Source organism: Sapajus apella, unplaced genomic scaffold (genome assembly GCF_009761245.1).
Source record: "Sapajus apella isolate SASKATOON/1434 unplaced genomic scaffold, GSC_monkey_1.0 scaffold3, whole genome shotgun sequence".
Taxonomy (NCBI): domain Eukaryota; kingdom Metazoa; phylum Chordata; class Mammalia; order Primates; family Cebidae; genus Sapajus; species Sapajus apella.
The window spans coordinates 63,513,200-63,533,101 of record NW_022436943.1 but is presented as its reverse complement, the minus strand read 5'-3'; the positions used below and the strand labels follow the sequence as shown (position 1 = coordinate 63,533,101).

At 40.8% G+C, this 19,902-nt stretch overlaps 1 protein-coding gene across 38 annotated transcripts in view; it reads left to right on the top strand.

The window, feature by feature from the left end:
* The window catches only part of PTK2 (protein tyrosine kinase 2), a 344,711-nt gene that overhangs the window by 263,446 nt on the left and 61,363 nt on the right, over positions 1-19,902 (top strand). For all 38 annotated transcript variants that reach the window (XM_032247027.1, XM_032246903.1, XM_032247076.1 and 35 more), the window contains one exon: positions 3,538-3,742. In XM_032247027.1, coding sequence (XP_032102918.1) covers positions 3,538-3,742 — 205 coding nt within the window. The remainder of the gene's footprint in view (positions 1-3,537; positions 3,743-19,902) is intronic.

Genomic DNA, 19,902 nt, shown 5'->3' with positions numbered 1-19,902 from the left:
AAGGCCTTCTCTGCAACTGTCGAGATAATCATGTGGTTTTTGTATTTGGTTCTGTTTATGTGATGGATTAATCCTTGATAGATTTGCATATGTTGAGCCAGCCTTACATCCCAGGGGTGAAGCAGACTTGATCGTGATGGATAAACTTTTTGATGTGCTGTTGGATTCGGTTTGCCAGTATTTTATTGGGGATTTTCACATCAATGTTTATCATGGATATTGGCCTGAAATTTTCTTTTTTAGTTGTGTCTAAAACAGGTTTTGGTATCAGGATGATATTGGTCTCATAAAACGAGTTAGGGAGTATTTCCTCTTTTTGTGTTGTTTGGAATGTACCTCTGGGAGAATTTGGCTGTGAACCCGTCTGGTCCTGCACTCTTTTTTGGTTGGTAGGCTATTAATTGCTGCCTCAATTTCAGACCTTGTTATTGGTCTATTCAGGGATTCAGCTCTTCCTGGTTTAGTCTTGGGAGGGTGTAAGTGTCCAGGAATTTATCTATTTCTTCTAGATTTACTGGTGTATGTGCATAGAGGTGTTTGTAATAATCTCTGATGGTAGTTTGTATTTCTGTGGGATCAGTGGTGATATCCCATTTATCATTTTTTGTTGCATATATTTGATTCTTCTCTCTTTTCATTAGTCTGGCTAGCGGTTTATGATTTTGTTGATCTTTACAAAAAACAGCTCCTGGGTTTATTGATTTTTTTTTTTTAAGGGTTTTTTGTGTCTCTGTCTTCTTCAGTTCTTCTCTGACCCTAGTTATTTCTTAACTTCTGCTAGCTTTTGAATTTGTTTGGTCTTGCTCCTCTAGTTCTTTTTTTTTTTTTTTTTTTTGAGGCGGAGTTTCGCTCTCGTTACCCAGGCTGGAGTGCAATGGCACGATCTCAGCTCACCGCAGCCTCCGCCTCCTGGGTTCAGGCAATTCTCCTGCCTCAGCCTCCTGAGTAGCTGGGATTACAGGCACGTGCCACCATGCCCAGCTGATTTTTTGTATTTTTAGTAGAGACGGGGTTTCACCATGTTGACCAGGATGGTCTCGATCTCTTGACCTTGTGATCCACCTGCCTCAGCCTCCCAAAGTGCTGGGATTACAGGCGTGAGCCACCACGCCCGGCCCTCCTCTAGTTCTTTTAATTGTAACATTAGGGTGTCGATTTTAGATCTTTCCCTGTTTCTCATGTGGGCACTTAGTGCTGTAAATTTCCCTCTAGACACTGCTTTAAATGTGTCCCAGAGATTCTGGTATGTTGCGTCTTGATTCTCATTGCTTTTGAAGAACATCTTTACTTCTACCTTCATTTCATTATTTATCCAGTAGTCATTCAGGAGCACATTGTTCAGTTTCCACATCGTTGTGCGGTTTTGAGTGAGTTTCTTAATCCTGAGTTCTAGTTTGATTGCACTGTGGTCTGAGAGACTGTTTGTTATGATTTCTGTTCTTTTGCATTGGCTGAGGAGTTATTTACTTCCAATTACATGGTCAATTTTAGATTAAGGGCAATGTGGTACTGACAAAAATGTATATTCTGTTGATTCGAGGTGGAGAGTTGTGTAGATGTCACTTAGGTTCGCTTGGTCCAGGTCTGAGTTCAAGTCCTGGATATCCTTGTTAATTTTCTGTCTCGTTGATCTGTCTAATAGTGACAGTGGAGTGCTAAAGTCTCCCACTGTTATTGTGTGGGAGTCTAAGTCTCTTTGTAGATCATTAAGACCTTGCTTTATGTATCTGGGTGCTCCTGTTTTGGCTAAGTTCAGAATCTAATTCACATCAAGATGGCAATATGCCTTGCTTCCTTTGAGGCAGATTTCATTCTAGGTATTGAAGATGCAAAAATAAAGTCACGGTTCCTCTCTTTGAGGCATCAGTTTTACATTGTTTTATGATAGAAGTAGATTTGAAATGACAAAAACTTTTCCCAGGGGAGAAGCAGGAAAAGCATTATAAAGAACTACATTGCATATGTACCTACAAAGAACATAGCTCGTGGGGAAGGTAAAGGCACATTTTTGGCATGTTCCATCGGTAGCAGGAATCCCAGAATGGCTAAGTGCAAAGCAGCGATGATAAGGCACTAGGAGAAAACATCCGCCCTTTACATCAGCCAGTTCTCTCCATTTCCTTTCCATTGCATTATATGGTCATTGCCAGTTTTAGAGGTTTTTGTTTGTTTTAAGGGTGAATTTTTTTAATTTTAGATTCAGAGGGTCCATGTGCAGATTTGTCACATGGATATGTTGCACAGTGCTAAGGTTTGGGCCTCAACTGAACCCGTCACCCAAATAGTGAACATAGTATCCGATGGATAGTTTTTCAACTGTTACCTGCCATCTTCCCTCCCCGCTCTTTTATTCCCCGGTGTCTTTTCTTCCCATCTTCATGTCCATATGTATCCAGTGTTTAGCTCCCACTCGCAAGTGAGAACATGTGGTGTTTAGTTTCTGTTTCTGCATTAATTCACCTCATAAAGTGTCTTTCAGTTGTTTCCATGGTGCTGCAAAGGACATGGTTTCATCCTTTTATGCCTACATAGTATTCTATGGCATATATCTGCTACATTTTCTTTATCCCACCCTCAAGGTGAATTCTTAAGAATTATTCAGAAGTGCTGAGAAAGTATTTGATTTCCCAAGGGTAGAGTGCACTTAAACTTTTCAAGGTCGTACTGTGGCATTTATAGACAAGATGACTTGAAGCCCAAATAAGTTCACATCCTTTCCTGGGGGAAAACAGTGACCAGTCCATGAATAAACCAGATAATGATGCCTTTATGCACTCTAGACAAAATGAAGCCAACCTTGTTAAAGGAAACATTTTAAGGAATCTGAGTTTTCCAAAAGCATAAGACTTAACTAGAATTTTCTTTTTTTGGAGACAGTCTTGCTCTGTCACCCAGACTGGAGTGAAGTGGCACAATCTTGGCTCACTGCAACCTCAGCTCCTGGGTTCAAGTGACTCTACTGCCTCAGCCTCCCGAGTAGCTGGGACTACAGCTGTGCTCCACCACATCTGGCTAGTTTTTTTGTGTTTTTAATAGAGACGGGGTTTCACTATGTTAGCGAGAATGGTCTCGATCTCCTGACCTCGTGATCCTCTTGCCACGGCCTCCCAAAGTGCTGGGATTACAAGCATGAGCTGCCGCGACCAGCAGATTTTCTTTATTAGGTGTCAGGTCAGCTGCTCTAATTAAAAACAGGTCAGACCGAAGTGGGGTGAAGCCTAAAATTCAGCATTTTTTGAATTAGTTCGTTAAGCCATGAAGTGCCATTTTCTCATACAAGATTTCTAGAGAAATAACCCTCTGAGAAAAATTACAGCATTTTCCTTGATAATAATTCAACATTTTATTATTTCCATCATATTAAATGGTTAGGTTATTCTTATTTTATGCTAGAGTTAATATAATGCTGCTTTGGTGGATAATTTGCCCAGTATCTCCCAGCTGGTACTCTAGTGCCTAGAATAACAATATTCCTGGAACCTGGGAGTTACACTCTTCATACTGAGCTCACTGTTGTGTTTTCATTCCCACTCACAGGTGTATGTATGTGGGAGATACTGATGCATGGTGTGAAGCCTTTTCAAGGAGTGAAGAACAATGATGTAATCGGTCGAATTGAAAATGGGGAAAGACTACCAATGCCTCCAAATTGTCCTCCTACCCTCTACAGCCTTATGACGAAGTGCTGGGCCTATGACCCCAGCAGGCGGCCCAGGTTTACTGAACTTAAAGCTCAGCTCAGGTAGGACTTGGTGGAAGAGAGGGCCCGGGGGTGGGGGCACTGCTTCTCTTCCTCGCAGTAATAGCATTTTAGGGTCATTATATCAATATGTCTAAGTCCAAACTATTTTTGTTCAAATGCAATTACTTTTAAAATTGATTTGCATTTCTTTTTACCTTGCTAGAGTCTTAAGTAAATTACATATTTAAAATTTTTAATAAAGATACAGTTATAGTCATATGTCTCTCCCCTAGCTTCTGACTTAGCATCGCTTACAAGACCCATAATATCTTAGTCCCTACTTACCTCTCCAGTCTCATGTAACACAACCCTTCATCTTCATCCCCTGACACTGTGATCCAGCAACACCTACTTACAATGCTCCTAACACACCTCACTGCCTTTTCACGTGCCGTCTTCACTCACAGAAATGCCTTTCCTTACCTTTGCCACCTAAAAACTCCTATTCAGTTTTCAGAACCCAGCTCAGATGTTACGTGCTTCAGGAAACCTTCCTAATCAACCCTGCTCCCAAAGAGATAGTTATTCCTTTGGCACCTTTGAATACTTCTGTTTTTATATTTAAAACATCCATTGCTCCTTCAGGTGCCATTTTGTGGCTCCTACTTTGTGCCAGGCACTGTTAAAATCGCTGGAGGAAGTACACAGGGACATTAGTGTAAGCATGTGCATACTGTACCCTGTTACCTGGCCTGGAGAGGTTCTTGTTTGCTTGTCTGTGTCTCCAACTAGACTCAGAGCTCTTGATGGGCATCATTGTGTCTTACTGATTTCTGTACCCCCGGTGCCAAGCTTAGGACCTGGCACCATATAATATGTGCTCAATAATCATTTGTTGAATTGAATTGAATTGGAGTGTAGAATCAGATTTAATACTGTAATAAACATGATATTATAATATACCACATAGGCATGAGAAGCTTTATTATATAAACAATACCGTAGTTCTGTGTGTGCTGTGTCACCTGTTTTCACATTTAGGGACTTCCTTGATTTTGTGTGAGTTTTTATGGGTTTGTTTTTGATGCTGTATTTTAGTCTTTTACCTAAAAATTATGAACTACAGGTTCCAGGCTTTCACAGTCTAGCCCAGCCTTTCACCACATGTTCAAGCAGTTCAACTTGTTAGACAGGATTCCTTTTTAAGGAGAGTATTTCAAAGAAGAATTATTAACGCCCATAGGTAGAAGCACAGAAGGTTCATCCAGTCTGAAAATATTTGCTAAGCACCTTTGTTATTCTGAGCTAGATTCTGTGGATTCAACAGTGAACAAACCCCAGTCCCTGCCCCCAGAGAGTTTAAAGTCTGGTGGTGAAGACCGAGATATCACTGGTTATTACAATAGAGTGAGCACCATGTCGGAAAGACCAGCCACACTCTTGGTCTTCGTCCCTATAGCTGTCACCCATTGGTCTAGTTCCACTATCCAGGTCCCCAAAGAAAAACCCTGCTCTACCTTTCACATGGTAGACCTTCAGGGTACTTCTAAACAACTTTCTTACCTCCTCTTAGTTTCTTCAAGCTAAAAATCTTCAGTTCCTTAATGAATTCTCATATAACTTAATTGCCTATTTTCTCACTGTTACAGCTGGTTCCTGGACATGCTTTATTGCATGTTTTGCTCCTATTTGTTCCTTCTTGATCTTTCCTCAGAATTTGACAGATCCTGTCCTTGATATAGTTCCTCTCCGCTACCAGTTCTATCACCCCACCTCCCTGGCACCTCACTGACTTGCCATCTCTCCAACATTACTTTGAGTATTAACCAAATTTCTGTTCTCAGCCTCTTATTTTCTCTTAGTACTCTTCCTGGATGTCTGACCCATTCACAGGGCTCTGCTTGTCACCTCTCTCTGTCTGTATTTCTGGTCCTGCCCTTTGCTCAAGTCCCAAATCTGCATTTTAAATTGCTGGCTGGGCATCATGTTTATCCAGAAAGCAAAGCTGTTACATTCTCCTCTAAGCCAGCCCTTCCACCTCACTTCCTCCAGGTTGGAATAGCGTCTTTATCTTCAATACCATTTTGGAGTCATGCTTTACTCCTTCTGCCCACCCCACATCCCCCATTCTGCGCTCTTCTCCCATCTGTCTGGCATGACCAGCTTAGTCAGTCTTCTTGAACTGTCACGGGAAAAATAACTCCCCTGTCAAAACAACTTTCAGGGGGTTTCTGTTACCTTTTATGTTTGGGTAAAGGCTTCCACAGTAACATTTAGGCCTTATTTCATTATGGCCTGAAAGTGTCTTCCCATCCCTTTAATACACTGTAGCTAAACTAACCCCCTCTTGACCCAGAGTGCCTCCTCCTCCACATGGGGAGGTCCTACCCGTCTTTCTTGGCTTCTTTGGCGCACTGGGTCTTTTTTGACTTCACAGCTGACTAGCCTCCACCCTCTGAGGCTCCAAAGCTCTTTGTTTTTCTTGTCAGGCTTACTCTATGCTGCCATAGATGGCTGCAACCCATGTTCAATTCAGTTCGATAAACACTGTTGAGCACCTACAGTAGCTGAGCCTGGTGCTAGTCACTGGGGCAAAGATGACTATAACACTTTTCCTGCCCTCGAGGAGCTCACAGTCTAGTATGTCTCATCCCCTACTAGACTGAAGCTCCTTGAGGACAGGGATGGTCATACTCACCTTGGTGTTGCCCGTACCTCCAGGCCAGGAGCCTAGCTAGCTAAATACAGGAAGGGTCACCCAGGCACTGAACTCATGTCTTAGAACATATGAGTGATTCTTAACATTAAGGAATGCTCCACTGAGGTAAATTATCTCCAAAAACCATCCAAGACATATTTTTAGAACTACATATAATTACTTTAAATATATACCCCTAGTATAATTTATGGGTATCTTCTTATGTACTACTAGCACGGGTAATTGAGCATTCATTTATTCTGCGTTGTTTTGTTTTAGAAATGGTGTTTAACTGCATTTTGAACATTTATAATTGGGCTACCACATAGGCCAGCGTTTTATATTATAAAATGTAACTTTATAATGTAATTGCTTACTTGGACATTTACATATAACAATGTATCATGATAACTAAATAGGTTATTTCATTAATTTTTTCCAAAATTTGTATTATTTCCAGGATTTTAACAGAGAAATAAGTTTAGATAGCCCTTTCTCACACCATGGTAGTTAAAAATGTTACCAAATCCCATTCTTCTTCTCGACCTCAAAAGAATTTTCCTTCTCTACCTCAAAAGAATATTTGCAAGTAGAATCAAATTACTGTAGGATTCCTCTCACCTTTAACTGGAGAGAGAGAAAGAGAGAGAAAAACTGTGTGTGTGTGTGTGTGTGTGTGTGTGTGTGAGAGAGAGAGAGAGAGAGAGTGTGTGTGTGTGTGTGTGTGTGTGTGTGTGAGAGAGAGAGAGAGAGAGAGTGTGTGTGTGTGTGTGTGTGTGTGTGTGTGTGTGTGTGTGTTTTTCATTTTTTTGAGACAGTCTCTCCTCTGTTGCCCAGGCTAGAGTGCAGTAGCACCATCTCAGCTGCCTGCAACCTCCACCTCCCCTGCCCAAGTGATTTGCTAACCTTAGCCTCCCAAATAGCTGGGACTGCAGGCATGCACACCACACCACCACACCCAGCTAATTTTTTGTATTTTTGGTAGAGATGGGGTTTTGCCATGTTGCCCAGGCTGGTCTCAAACTCCTGAGCTCAAGCAATCCGACCATCTTGGCATTTCAGAGTGCTGAGATTACAGGCATGAACCACCATGGCCAGCCTTGTATATTAGTTTTTGACTGTATTAGTTGAAAAGTGACTTTTGGTATGAGGCTTGTTAGGCTAACTCGTAGGAGAATTACCTTGGTCATACTTTGGTGAGGTGACATCTGTTACTCAAGGAACCTCTCCTTCCTACATCCTGTTTACTTATAGGTATGAATTCACTGAGAAGTAGAATGAGATTAACCTGCAAGTGGCCCATTGTCAAGTGTAAAAAGTTCCTCAGTAAAAATACTTCTAATTGATCAAGTGAAATTTTCTCACAATACATAGTCTAGTATTCTTCTGCTTTATGACAGTTGGGTTATAAGAGTGCACAAAATATTTTTGAGTGAAAAGGCAGTTAATTCAGTTAATTCTTTGTTAGGTACTATGACAGGGAAACCATAATAAGCAGCTTTAGTATTTGCCCTTTTGCAGCTTATGTTCAAAAATAATATGTCCCAGCAGTATTCTTCTTGACTAAGATATTGGTACCACTATTTAAAAAAAGAATATCAGCTTTATTTCAGATTAGAAAAATATTTCAGATTAATATTAAATTTGTTAAATCTATATTATGCAAATTAGAGCAATAAACAATTATCACTTTAAAATTTTGTGTTATGATTTTTGTGTATTTTTAAACTTTTTATTAATGTATAATAAACACACCAAGAAGTGACAGCTTACTGGATTTCCACAAATCGGATACCATCTGTCACCAGCATTCAAAATGAAAACACTACCAGTACCCCAGAAACTTTCCGCATGTCCCTTTCCAATCACTGTTTGCCCTCCAAGGGTAAACCCTATCTTGAACATAGATTGATTCTGCCCGTTTTTGAACATCATGTAAATGGTATCAGTCAGTACTTACTTTATATATATACAATTTATTTTACTCATCAGTTTGTGAGATAATCCATAGTTTCCATGTAGTTATATTTAATTCTCATCATTGTGTAGTGTTCCATTTGTCAACATACTATAGTTTATGCCACCGTTGGTGGAAGTTTGTATACTTCTAATTTGGGGCTATCAGGAATATTGCTCTGTGAAGTAGAGGATATAGTAAGTGGTGTGTAAACAGATTGACCTGATGCTTTATGTTCCAGAGAACACCAGTCTTATCACCTTGGAAAGCAGTCTATGATTTTGAACTGGTCTTTCATCGAACTTTTTGGAAATATGTTTAGAACAAGTACCTTGTGTGTTGTTAGCAAGTCTCCATCCTCTACAGCTAGCTCTTCTAGTTTTATAACATTGAAATCACTAGTAGTTACAGAGCAATTTCTGTTGGCAGGCATTGTCCCATGAACTTTCATACATTATTTCACCTTAAATCTTCACAGTCCTGGAACACATACGTAGTATCTTCATTGTCAGTTTACGATGATGAGACTGAAACTGTGTGGTTAGGCATCTGATCAAAGGACACAACTGGAATTCAAGGCAGGTCCACCTGAGTCCAGAGCTTGAACTATGAGCTGTCATGCACTACTGACTGCCTTGATGTTTATTGGCTAGAAGTCATTAAGTATGCCTGCCATCTTATGATTTGGACTGGTGAGCAGGCTGTTAATATTGATGAGTTAAAAAGGAAGAAGAAGAAAGAAAAAAAATGCTATTACAGAGAATTCCTGCAGCTGGTTTTCTTACATTGTTTGAGTGTCAACCAAAGTCCTTAAAAGGAATGGTAGCATCACTAGCAGATGCACAGAGGCCCTAGCCACGGGCTTTGAGAGGGACAAAATGTACTTTCAAGGTATTTTCCTACTGGCTTTACTTGTCTCATTGGCATATCTTGAGTGTGTTGCATTTTGCTGCTGTGGAACACAATAATTTCACATAGAGTGGGGAGCAGGTTTGGAAGTTTTGAACAAGTCACCCAGAGTTGACTTCAAGAAGATCCGAGCCAAGCCATGGCATAGGGTCATCCAGAGAGCCTGCGGGGAACTGATCTTATATACAGAGCTTTCACTCAGTAGTGATGTAAGTTTTTGTTTTGGGGTTTTTGATTTGTGTGTGTGTGATTCTTTTGGCTTTCAGTTTTTAGTTACTTGCCTTAACCTTTTGCTGTCGTGTTTTGCTTCAGTTGATCTGTGAGACTACCAGTTCAAGCTATTATAGCAACACCTTTAGAGTAAAGGGGCATGTGTGCTTGCATAAATTTTTCAAAGAATGTTTAAAAGGTTGTGTGACCTTCGGCAAGTTACTAAGCCTCCCTTGTAAGAGCAGGATCACAAATACCACCCATATTCTCAAGATTAAATAATCTGGCCGGGTGCAGTGGCTCATACTTATAATCCCAGCACTTTGGGAGGCTAAGGCAGGTGGATCACCAGAGGTCAGGAGTTCAAGACCAGCCTGACCAACGTGATGAAACTCATCTCTGCTAAAAATAAAAAAATAGCTGGGCATGGCAGCAGATGCCTATGAATCCCAGCTACTTGGGAGGCTGAGGCAGGAGAATCGCATGAACCCAGGTGGCAGAGGTCGCAGTGAGCCAAGATCATACCATTGCACTCTAGCCCGGGCAACAAAAGCAAAACTCCATCTCAAACAGATAACCCATGTCCAAAGCTTTTTCTAACAATCCAGAAGGGATCTGGTGATCTTAGAGTAGTACAGAAAAGTTATTGGTTATAGTTAGACATTCTTTAAAAATATAGTTATTTGTATTTAATTTTAAGATAAGTAGTAAAAGAATCATGCAGAAATACGAGCTTTGGAATGACAGATCTCAGTTTGAATCCTGGCCCCACCACTTACTATCCCTGGGGAACTTTTCTTTCTCTACTCTTTTTTTTTTTTGAGACAGTCTCACACTGTCACCTAGGCTAGAGTGCAGTGGCACAATCTCTGCTTACTGCAACCTCTACCTCCTGAGTTCAAGCAGTTCCCTTGCCTCAGCCTCCCGAGTAGCTGAGATTACAGTTGCACACCGCTGTGCCCAGCTAATTTTTTTGTGTTTTTAGTAGTGAAGAGATTTTACCCTGTTGCCCAGGCTGGTCTTAAATTTCGGACCTCAAGTGATCTGCCCTCCTTGGCCTCCCAAAGTGCTGGGATTACAGGCATGAGCCACCACACCCGGCCCTCTTTCTCTACTTTTCTAAAAGGTGTAATAACTCTTTCTGCTCAGTAGCTACTTTTTAGGGTTCTTGTGAGATTTGAATGAGTGTTAGCTATTATTATTCACATAATAAGAATGCCAATGTACTTGGTATCAAAATACCAAGCACATCTTTTTGATATTTTATAAATGCATTATAGAGATATGAATTTTTAAAGTATTAACCTGTGAACAGCATCTTAAACAAGTTTAACCTGTTTTGATTTGTCAGTTACCCCACAACATGAAACTTAGTAAGTTGCCCAACGCCACTGCACTCCAGCCTGTGCAACAAGAGCGAAACTTCGTTTCAAACAAATAACCGTGTCTGTAGCTCATGATAAGCAAATACCTCTTTTTGAAATTCTAGGTTTGATTTAAGTTAAAAGTTCTAGGTTTGATTAATGACATGAAATTCCTTGTACTACTCTGTGTTTTTTTTTAAGTGATTTTGTATTTGCTTCCAAAACAATTCTTCCTTAGCCATTATACCAGAACTTTTTTTTCACATTGCTATCCTATTGGGTCTAGATATTATCTAGAAGAGTGATCTGTTTCACAACGATAGCTATATATACAGTTAAAATGTTCACAACGTCAGAACTTGAAGAGTTTTTTGTTTGGGTTCTCTTTTGACCCTCAGTCTTCCCAGTAATAAAAAGCAAATTGCAAACCTGAATTTAATAGGAATTTAATATAAATTGTTTCTACTGAAAGTTATATCTTAGCTGCTTCATGTCTAACAACAGTTCTTATCCCTCATTGGTTCTCACTCATGTACCTCTATTGTACTTCTGTCTTTGCACAATTTGGCACGTTGAAACCAGTAACTTACCTCTCTTTTTCTCTATTAACCTTTTTCCCAAACTTACATTTTAGCAATACCTTTTGTATTATGTTTTAGTGTTTGCTTGGGGATTATAGTATACATCTAACTTTTCATAGTTTACTTAATCATTGTACTTCATATAGAATGTGGAAACTTTGCCAGCAGGAATGTTTGTTTGCCACCACCACCTTGGCACATTATGCTGAAGTTGTCATGCGTGTTTCATTCACATATGTCATTAACTGCACAAAATTAGATTATCATTTTTGTCTTAAATACCATTTTAAAGAAAGTAGGGAAACTCTTGTATATTTAACTTCATACAGTGCATCATTCTTCTGAAGAGCTTATTTCCATTTGGTTTTCCACCAGATGAAGAACTTTTTTAGCATTTCTTGTGGTGCAGATCAGTTGGTGGTGAATTCTATTAGTTTTATATTATCTAAAAGTGAATTGAACTTAATTTTGTTGATAGGAATTTAGGGTTGACAGTTGTAATTTTTTTTCCCCAACACTTTAGAGATGTTCTTTTACTGTCTCCTGTCCTGTTATGCTTCATGAGAACTCACTGGCCGTTCAGTTGTTACTTTGTGTGCCATGTGTCATTTTTCTCTGGCAGATTTCATGATTTTCTTTGTTTGATTTTCAGCGGTTTAAGTAGGATGCTTTTGGATGTGGCTTTCTTCATATTCATTGTTTGGGATTTGCTGAGCCTCTTGAATCTATAAACATACCTTTTAGAAAATTTAGAAAAATTTTGATTATTACTTCTTCAGATACATCTTTCTGTTCTATTTTCCCTCTCTTCTTCTGAGATTCCAGTTGTGTGTGTGTTAAGACTTCTAATGATGTCCTTCAGGCTGAGTCCCAGAAGCTCTTATTGTTGTCACCTCCACTTTCACCTCCCTCCTCCTCCTTGCCCCCCCCCATTCCTGACCTTCCCCACTTCAGATTGGATCGTTTTTATTGAGTTAGCTTCTGGTACCCTGAGTCCCTTTCTGTCATCCCCATCCTACCAAATTCATCCCATGGAGATTTTATTTCATATACTATATTTTTTGGTTATAGAATTTTTGTTTGGCTCTTTTTTTTTTTGTATTCTGTTTCTCTGCTACCATTTCCTATCATTTCATCTATTATGAATAAATTTTCTTTACGTCCTTGAATATAATAGCTTCTTTTAAATCCTTGCTTGCTAATTTCGACATCCGAGCCATCTTTGGAATCAGCCTCCTTTAAATTTTTTTTCCTCTTGAGAATGGGTTACTTTTTTATGTTTATTTATATATCAAGAAATCTTAGATTATATCTTAGACATTGTGACTGATGGTCAGATTGCAGAACCTCTTTCCACTTGTGAGCAGCGGTGCAAATCTCTTCAATTATTTTATCCTTAGCTGGGCTGCTTGGAGTCTGTGCTGTGTGCGCATGGTTCTAGGGTCAGCCAGAGATTTGTGCAGAATAAATACTCAGAATTCGAAGCACTCCTCTGGCTGCCTTCATTCTGGGATTTCTCCCCTCACTTTTTCCGATTACCTTTTCACTAGCTGTGGTTGCTCCAAACTCATTTCTCTGGTTATTCAAGCCAATAACACTGGGGCCTGCCCTCTCACTAATGGCCATTATAAAGTGGGGACCCGCCCAGGGCCATTTTCTTCCTTCTCATGACAGTTCCTTCCAGAAAATGGCTGCCTATGGTTGCTCTCCCATGCTGTCATAGTTGTTTCTTATATCCAGAGTGTATAGTTCCTATCTTCAAGTGGGTTGGGTAAATAAAGGCTATTCACATGTAGCAGAAACAGAAAAAGGTGTTAATGTTTTAAAGTAACATTTGCAGTGGCTCATGCCTGTAATCTCAGCAACTCAGGAGGCTGAGATGGGAGGATCACTTTGAGCCCAGGAGGCCAAGGCTGCAGTGAGCCGTGATTGAGCCACTGCACTCCAGCCCGAGTGATAGAGCAAAACCCCAATTCAAAAAATAGAAAAAAATAAAAGTACAATTTAAGTGGATATTGGGTTTTTTAAAAATACCTTTGAGATTGATAGAGCACAGCAACCAAACAAAAGGCTTTATTTACTGCAGTTGGAGAAACAGTAAGAGAGAAATACGATTTCAATATATCCATGAGGCTACATGTCCAGGACACCACTGGCCACTGTTGGCCATAATCTCCAGCGTTACTGCTTATGAGAAAAGAGAAAAAGAGCAGAGGCATAAGCAGTAACGCTGCGATTATGGCCTTTAGCCACTGGGTCAGCTGCTTCCAGATATGCCATCCTCGCCTCATCTCAAGCCTCCAGACTTGTTTTCTGCAAAGACTGCAGGGTTTTTTTTTTTTCTTGTTTTGTTTTTAAAAGGTCAATTCCATTCCTTTGTGGTGAGGCAGCATTGGCTAATTATAAGAGATCATGTTTCAAAACTAGTATTCCCATGAACTTGCCAAAACAAGCCAGTTCCTGCTTGACTTTTTTTTCCTTCAGATTTATTGCTGCTCTTTCTCTGGGTGTTTTCCAGATTAACTTAAATAACTACAAATCCAGACTGATGTTATGTCCAAAGGAAATTTTATTATGTTCTTCCCATATTTAACAAAGCAGAAAGTATTTATTACATTTGAAAGGAGAAATGTTTTGTATTTGCAAAGAGAAAAGTTAGTAGTATAGTCAATCTCAGGAAAAATATTACAGAAATGAAGACAAGAACGCAGTTCTTTCCTAGTGGTAAATAAGGCAGGTAAAAGTACAGAGCTAATTTTGGCTGGGGCGCGATGGCTCACACCTGTAATCTCAGCACTTTGGGATGTGTTTTTGTGTCTTAGCTCTATACTGGAAATGAAGGACCACTTTCTTGCTCACCATCAAAATATCTTATGCGTGAAATCACATTTTGTTGCTCTAGAGGGGAAATTTAATAAAACCCCTCCACACTGGCTCAGGGAGGTTGTGAGACCAAGTTGCATAGGGAGTGTTGCCTGCCAAAAAAAGAAAATCAGAGCAACTGTTTTTATGTCCTTTTACTGTAAATTGATCACTTCAATGATTTTAAAGTAAGAGAAGTAAAAAATAAAATAAAACTAACACTAAATAAAGTACTCCTTTCCCCTCTTCAGTATTCTGTTCCTCAGTGGTGCTCATGGATCAACAAAGTGTAGTTATCAGTTGTGCTAATGTTTGTTAAATGGCAAGTCTCAGCTTTGATTGTTCCATCTATTTGCAAGTTTGAGACTTCAAAACTACCATTCTGGGAAAAACATAAGGGCTCATTTGTTGCCAGTTCACATTAGGCAGCTAAGAGCTTTCAGATGGAATGTATTGCTACTAAAAATATTTGTAGTTTGGGAAAATATGCTTCAATTTGACCTCCTTGATACTCTGCACATTCTAATTTGTTATTCTGGATGCTTCAACAGCTGTAAAGAGAAAAGTTCAGTACTGTCTCCTTGTGCCCTCTTACTCCATCTATGGACTAGTCTTCCCATTGTAAAAACAGATATTTTTATGAGTTATTTATATTCTTGATTACTCTGAGCAGCAAATTATGGTTTCTCAGAAGCCTTTTGACGTGCTATTTTTGGTATGAGAATGAAGTAGTGAAATTGAAGGAACTTGCTTCCCAGTTGTCATTATGTTCTTTGAGGAACAAGTCTGGCATGTTTAATTAAAGAAATATTGAAGTGCCTGTAATATGCAAGTGATATTTAGCTTACAAGAGAAATTAGATTCCTGTCTGACAACTGTAGGGAGCTTACAACCTAAATCCCACAACATGGCAATATGAAACATTCAGACAGTAAATTCACTAGATCAGAGAATAGGGGAAGTGTATGTGGTTAGAAAAATCAAGGTAAATGGAGCCTGAGAGGGTCTCCTTCAGACAAGGGACTTCACGGGGCCTTTTTAGAGATTCTTGGGGGAAACAGTAAGTAGCTTTAAGATCAGAGTGGCCCTTTTCACAAAACAATCTGTGTGAAATAAAGTTGTCTGAAGAGAACCCATTTAAAATAGAGTTCTTATTGCCTTAAAGAATATGTCTCACTTAGTCTTCTCTTAGTTTGCCTGCATTTTAATTATTTGAAGGAGTAGGAGAAAAGACACTGTTTTTCTCAGTTTTTTTTCTTCATTTTTATGGACTTTTTATCTGTTTAAAACTAAAACTTTTAAGAAATTCTGACTCACTTTGGGAGGCCGAGGCGGGTGGATCACGAGGTCAAGAGATCGAGACCATCCTGGTCAACATGATGAAACCCCGTCTCTACTAAAAATACAAAAATTAGCTGAGCATGGTGGCGCGTGCCTGTAATCCCAGCTACTCAGGAGGCTGAGGCAGGAGAATTGCCTGAACCCAGGAGGCGGAGGTTGCGGTGAGCCGAGATCGCGCCATTGCACTCCAGCCTGGGTAACAAGAGGGAAACTCCGTCTCAAAAAAAAAAAAAAAAGAAAGAAAGAAATTCTGACTGAGGTTATGGTGTTTATCTTTCAGGGTCAAGTGATAGAGAGCAGGGCGCTGTAAAACTACTAACCAGTGTTATAAGTAAAATTTTGATGCTGCAAAAGAAATAACACTCGAAGATAAATCCTCCCAGCAAGGCAGTTTACTTCTGTAGAAGGGTGCAGTGCACAGATGGAGCAGTGATGGCCGCTGCAGGCTTGGACAAGGGGGAAAGGGGTACTTATGCCTGATGGGGGTTGTGCCTACTGCTGTGTTGTTCCCCTATTGGCTAGGGTTAGACTGCACAAGCTAGACTACTCCCAATGGGCTGTTTTAAAAAGAGCAGGGGTGCAAGCCGCAGTGGCAGCGTGGGTGTTTTGGCAGGAAGGACTGTTACGGGCAGGTCAGAGCAGGTAGCCAGGGTCTCGTAGGTGACCTGGATGAGTCAGGATGGAGCTGGCGGGAGGGGGAACAGATGTGAACTACTGATTAGGACCAGTGGAGAAGGTTATTTACTGGAATTACAAGGAAGTTAACCTTTAAAAATAGAGAATTAAAGAATAAGAGAGCTGAACATACTGACGTACTGATTCCTGGAAGAGAAATTTAGAACTCATTGTATCCAATACCAGGGGTGTGCTTCTCTCCCAGGCCACCTAGGCCTTCTTTGCCCTTGGTCTCTGACTGGTCTCCTTCTCTCAGTAACCATCTTGAAAAAAGTTGCCTGCAAGTCCTTTCCTGTTTTGGCCAGTTGAGAGAACAGGCTGGGCACAGTGGCTCACAACTATAATCCCAGTACTTTGAGAGGCTGAGACAGGAGGATCTCTCTATCCCAGGAGTTCAAGATTAGCCTGGGTAATATAGTGAGATTTTTATTTATTTAATTGTTACAAAAAATAAAGAAGAATCGGGCCAGGCGTGGTGGCTCACAGCTGTAATCCCAGCAGTTTGGGAGGCCGAAGAGGGCAGATCACAAGGTCAGGAGATCAAGACCATCCTGGCTAACACAGTGAAACTCCGCCTCTACTAAAAATTCAAAAAATTAGCCAAGTATCGTGACACGCACCTGTGGTCCCAGCTACTCGGGAGGCTGAAGCAGGAGAATCGCATGGACCCAGGAGGGAGAGGTTGCAGTGAGCTGAGGTTGTGCCACTGCACTCCAGCCTGGGTAACAGGGTGAGACTTCGTCTCAGAAAAAATAAATAAATAAAAAAGAATCAGCCGGGCCTCATGATGCGTGTGTAGTCCCAGCTACTCAGAGGGCTGAGGTGGGAGGAATACTTGAGTCCAGGAGTGATTGTACCACTGAACTCCAGCCTGGGCTACAGGGTGAGGCCCTGTCTCATAAAAAGAAAAAAAAAAATTGGCTGGACACAGCGGCTAACAGCTATAATCCCAGCACTTTGGGAGGCCAAAGCAGGAGGGCTGCTTGAGCCAGGGAGTTTGAGGCCATCCTGGGCAATAATAGCAAACCCTTGCCTCTATAAAAATAAAAATAAACTTAAAAAGAGAACAGGAAGCTTAATCATGTGCTCTTCACTAGTCAGTAGACTTGCTTCACTGATAGAGCTTTATTCACCCATTTACCATTGATTCATTCAGAGACGGAGTCTTGCTCTGTCGCCAAGCTGGAATGCAGTGGCGCAATCTTGGCTGATTGCAACCTCTGCCTCCCGGGTTCAAGCAGTTCTCCTGCTTCAGCCTCTCGAGTAGCTGGGACCACAGGTGCACGCCACTATGCCCAACTGATTTTTGTATTTTTAGTAGAGATGGGGTTTCACCATGCTGGCCAGGATGGGCTCCATCTCTTGACCTTGTGATCCACCCACCTTGGCCTCCCAAGGTGCTATGATTACAGGCATGAGCCACCGTGTCCAGCCTACCTGTCACTTATTAATGCATATTATGCTTCAGGGTCTGTGCTAATTCTGAGCATTTGAAAATGGGCCTTCAGGTAACAACTCTTGGCCTAATGGGAAACACAAGCCAACAGATATTTACAATGTCTTTTGGCAAGAGTTAAGAGCAAGTTAGGCACTAGTTGCTTTGGAAAAGAGTAGGGGAGTGATGTAACTCAGCCTAAAGGGAGGAAGGAGCTTCAGGGAAGATTTTCTAGAGGAACTACTATTTGACACTTGAAATACAAGTAAGAGTTGGCCAGATAAAGGAGAGAAAGTTGTTGCAGGCAAGAGACAACATAAAGAGGCATGGGAGAGCATAGTGAGTTCAGAGAACTTACTGGGACATAAAGGAAGATGGGGTGTAGAAGAGGAAGAAGGGCAATGAAGCGAGATTAATCACTTCACTTTTAAAAGCAATGGTAGTACCCATCTGTGTGTGCACATTCCCCAGCTCTGAGAAATACATATTTTTAACTCCTTTAGCAGCCTTTTGAGGTGTGGATTTACTGGCGTTTTATAATCTAGAAAGTGAATATATACCTTCCCACATTTTCATTGGTAAATGATCAGGACCAGGTGAAGCTGTATTAGCGCCTATCAAAGTATGAACTCCTATTCCTTAAAGTTGCAATGTCTTTATATTTGTCAAGTTCAAAGACATTGTGTGTTAGTGTCTGTTTTAGCAGGCATATTCTCGTTGGTTTGATTGATGGCCAGTCTTAATAGTTGTCTTGTTAACACTTCGTAGGTGATTAGATGGATTTGTGAAAAGACATGGTTGCTCCTCTGTATCTCAAGCTCTACTTGGATTTTAACTCATTTGAAATATTGGCACAGGCGTGATGGCGTAAGCCTGTAGTCCCAGCTACTCTGGAGCCCAGGAGTTCAGGACTTGCCTGAGCAATGTAGTGCCACTCAATCTCCTTTAAAAAATAAAAATAAAAAGGTGGGAGGCCAGGCGACAGCACTTTGGGAGACAGGGGCAGGAGGATTACTTGAGGTCAGGATTTCAAGACCAGCCTGGCCAACATGGTAAAACCCCATCTCTATTAAAAATAGAAAAAAATTAGGCAGGCCTGGTGGCACACATACCTGTAGTCCCAGCTACTTGGGAGGCTGAGGCAGGAGAATTGCTTGAACCTGGGAGGCGGAGGTTGCAGTGAGCTGAGATCGCACCACTGTACCTCAGCCTGGGCAACAGATTGAGACTCCGCCCCAAAAACAAGAAAGAAAACGACTTATAGCTCTTTGTGGGAATGGTAGCCATTAGCACAAAGGATATTATTTGATGGGGAATTTCTTTTCTTTTTTTTTTTTTTAATTGCATTTTAGGTTTTGGGGTACATGTGAAGAACATGCAAGATTGTTGCATAGGTATACACGTGGCAGTGTGATTTGCAGCCTTCCTCCCCCTCACCTATACCTGGCGTTTCTCCCCATGCCATCCCCCCCTGCCGCTGTCCCTCCAATGGGGAATTTCTAATAGTTCTTTACACTTTTAAAAGCTTCTTGCATTTCAGAGTTCGTCACGTAGGTTGTCTAATTTTCATTTAGATCCTCACAACAACCCTTCAAGATCGGTAGTTAGTAGCGTGGAGGGACAGAGTGGTCCATGGTCATACAACCTTTCTGTGGCAGGATTTAATCCTGATCTCAGTGTGACCCAAACTCTTTGAGTTTGAGCCATGCTGTTTTCCAATTCAGTTTTTTTTTAACCACTAAGGATCCCTGAATTTTCTCAGCTAAGTTAAACATCTGATAGTCATGATAGCCCACACATTTTATCCATATGCAGTCTTTGTTCATTTAGCAAATACTCAAGTGTCAGCTATGTGCTAGGCACTGTTTCATTCAAAGTATAACAAAAGGTGGGTTTTTTTGGTCATAAATTTAAATACAAAGAGAAAAATTGAAATATAAAGGTATTTATTTTCACATAAGAAATGGACAGAAAACATTGCTATGCCTTGGTCATGTAATGCTCGTTAAATGACCAAAAGCACACAAGCATTATGTGCTTGGTATGAGTCTGTAACTGTAACCTGCTGGGATGCTGGGACTCTTCCTCCCTAACCTTCCCCCAGGGCCTGAGACAGTGCCCTCTCCCCCTTGGTTCTGCAGCTAGAATGTACCAGGCCAAGCTCTTCTCTACTGCTTAGTCATAACAT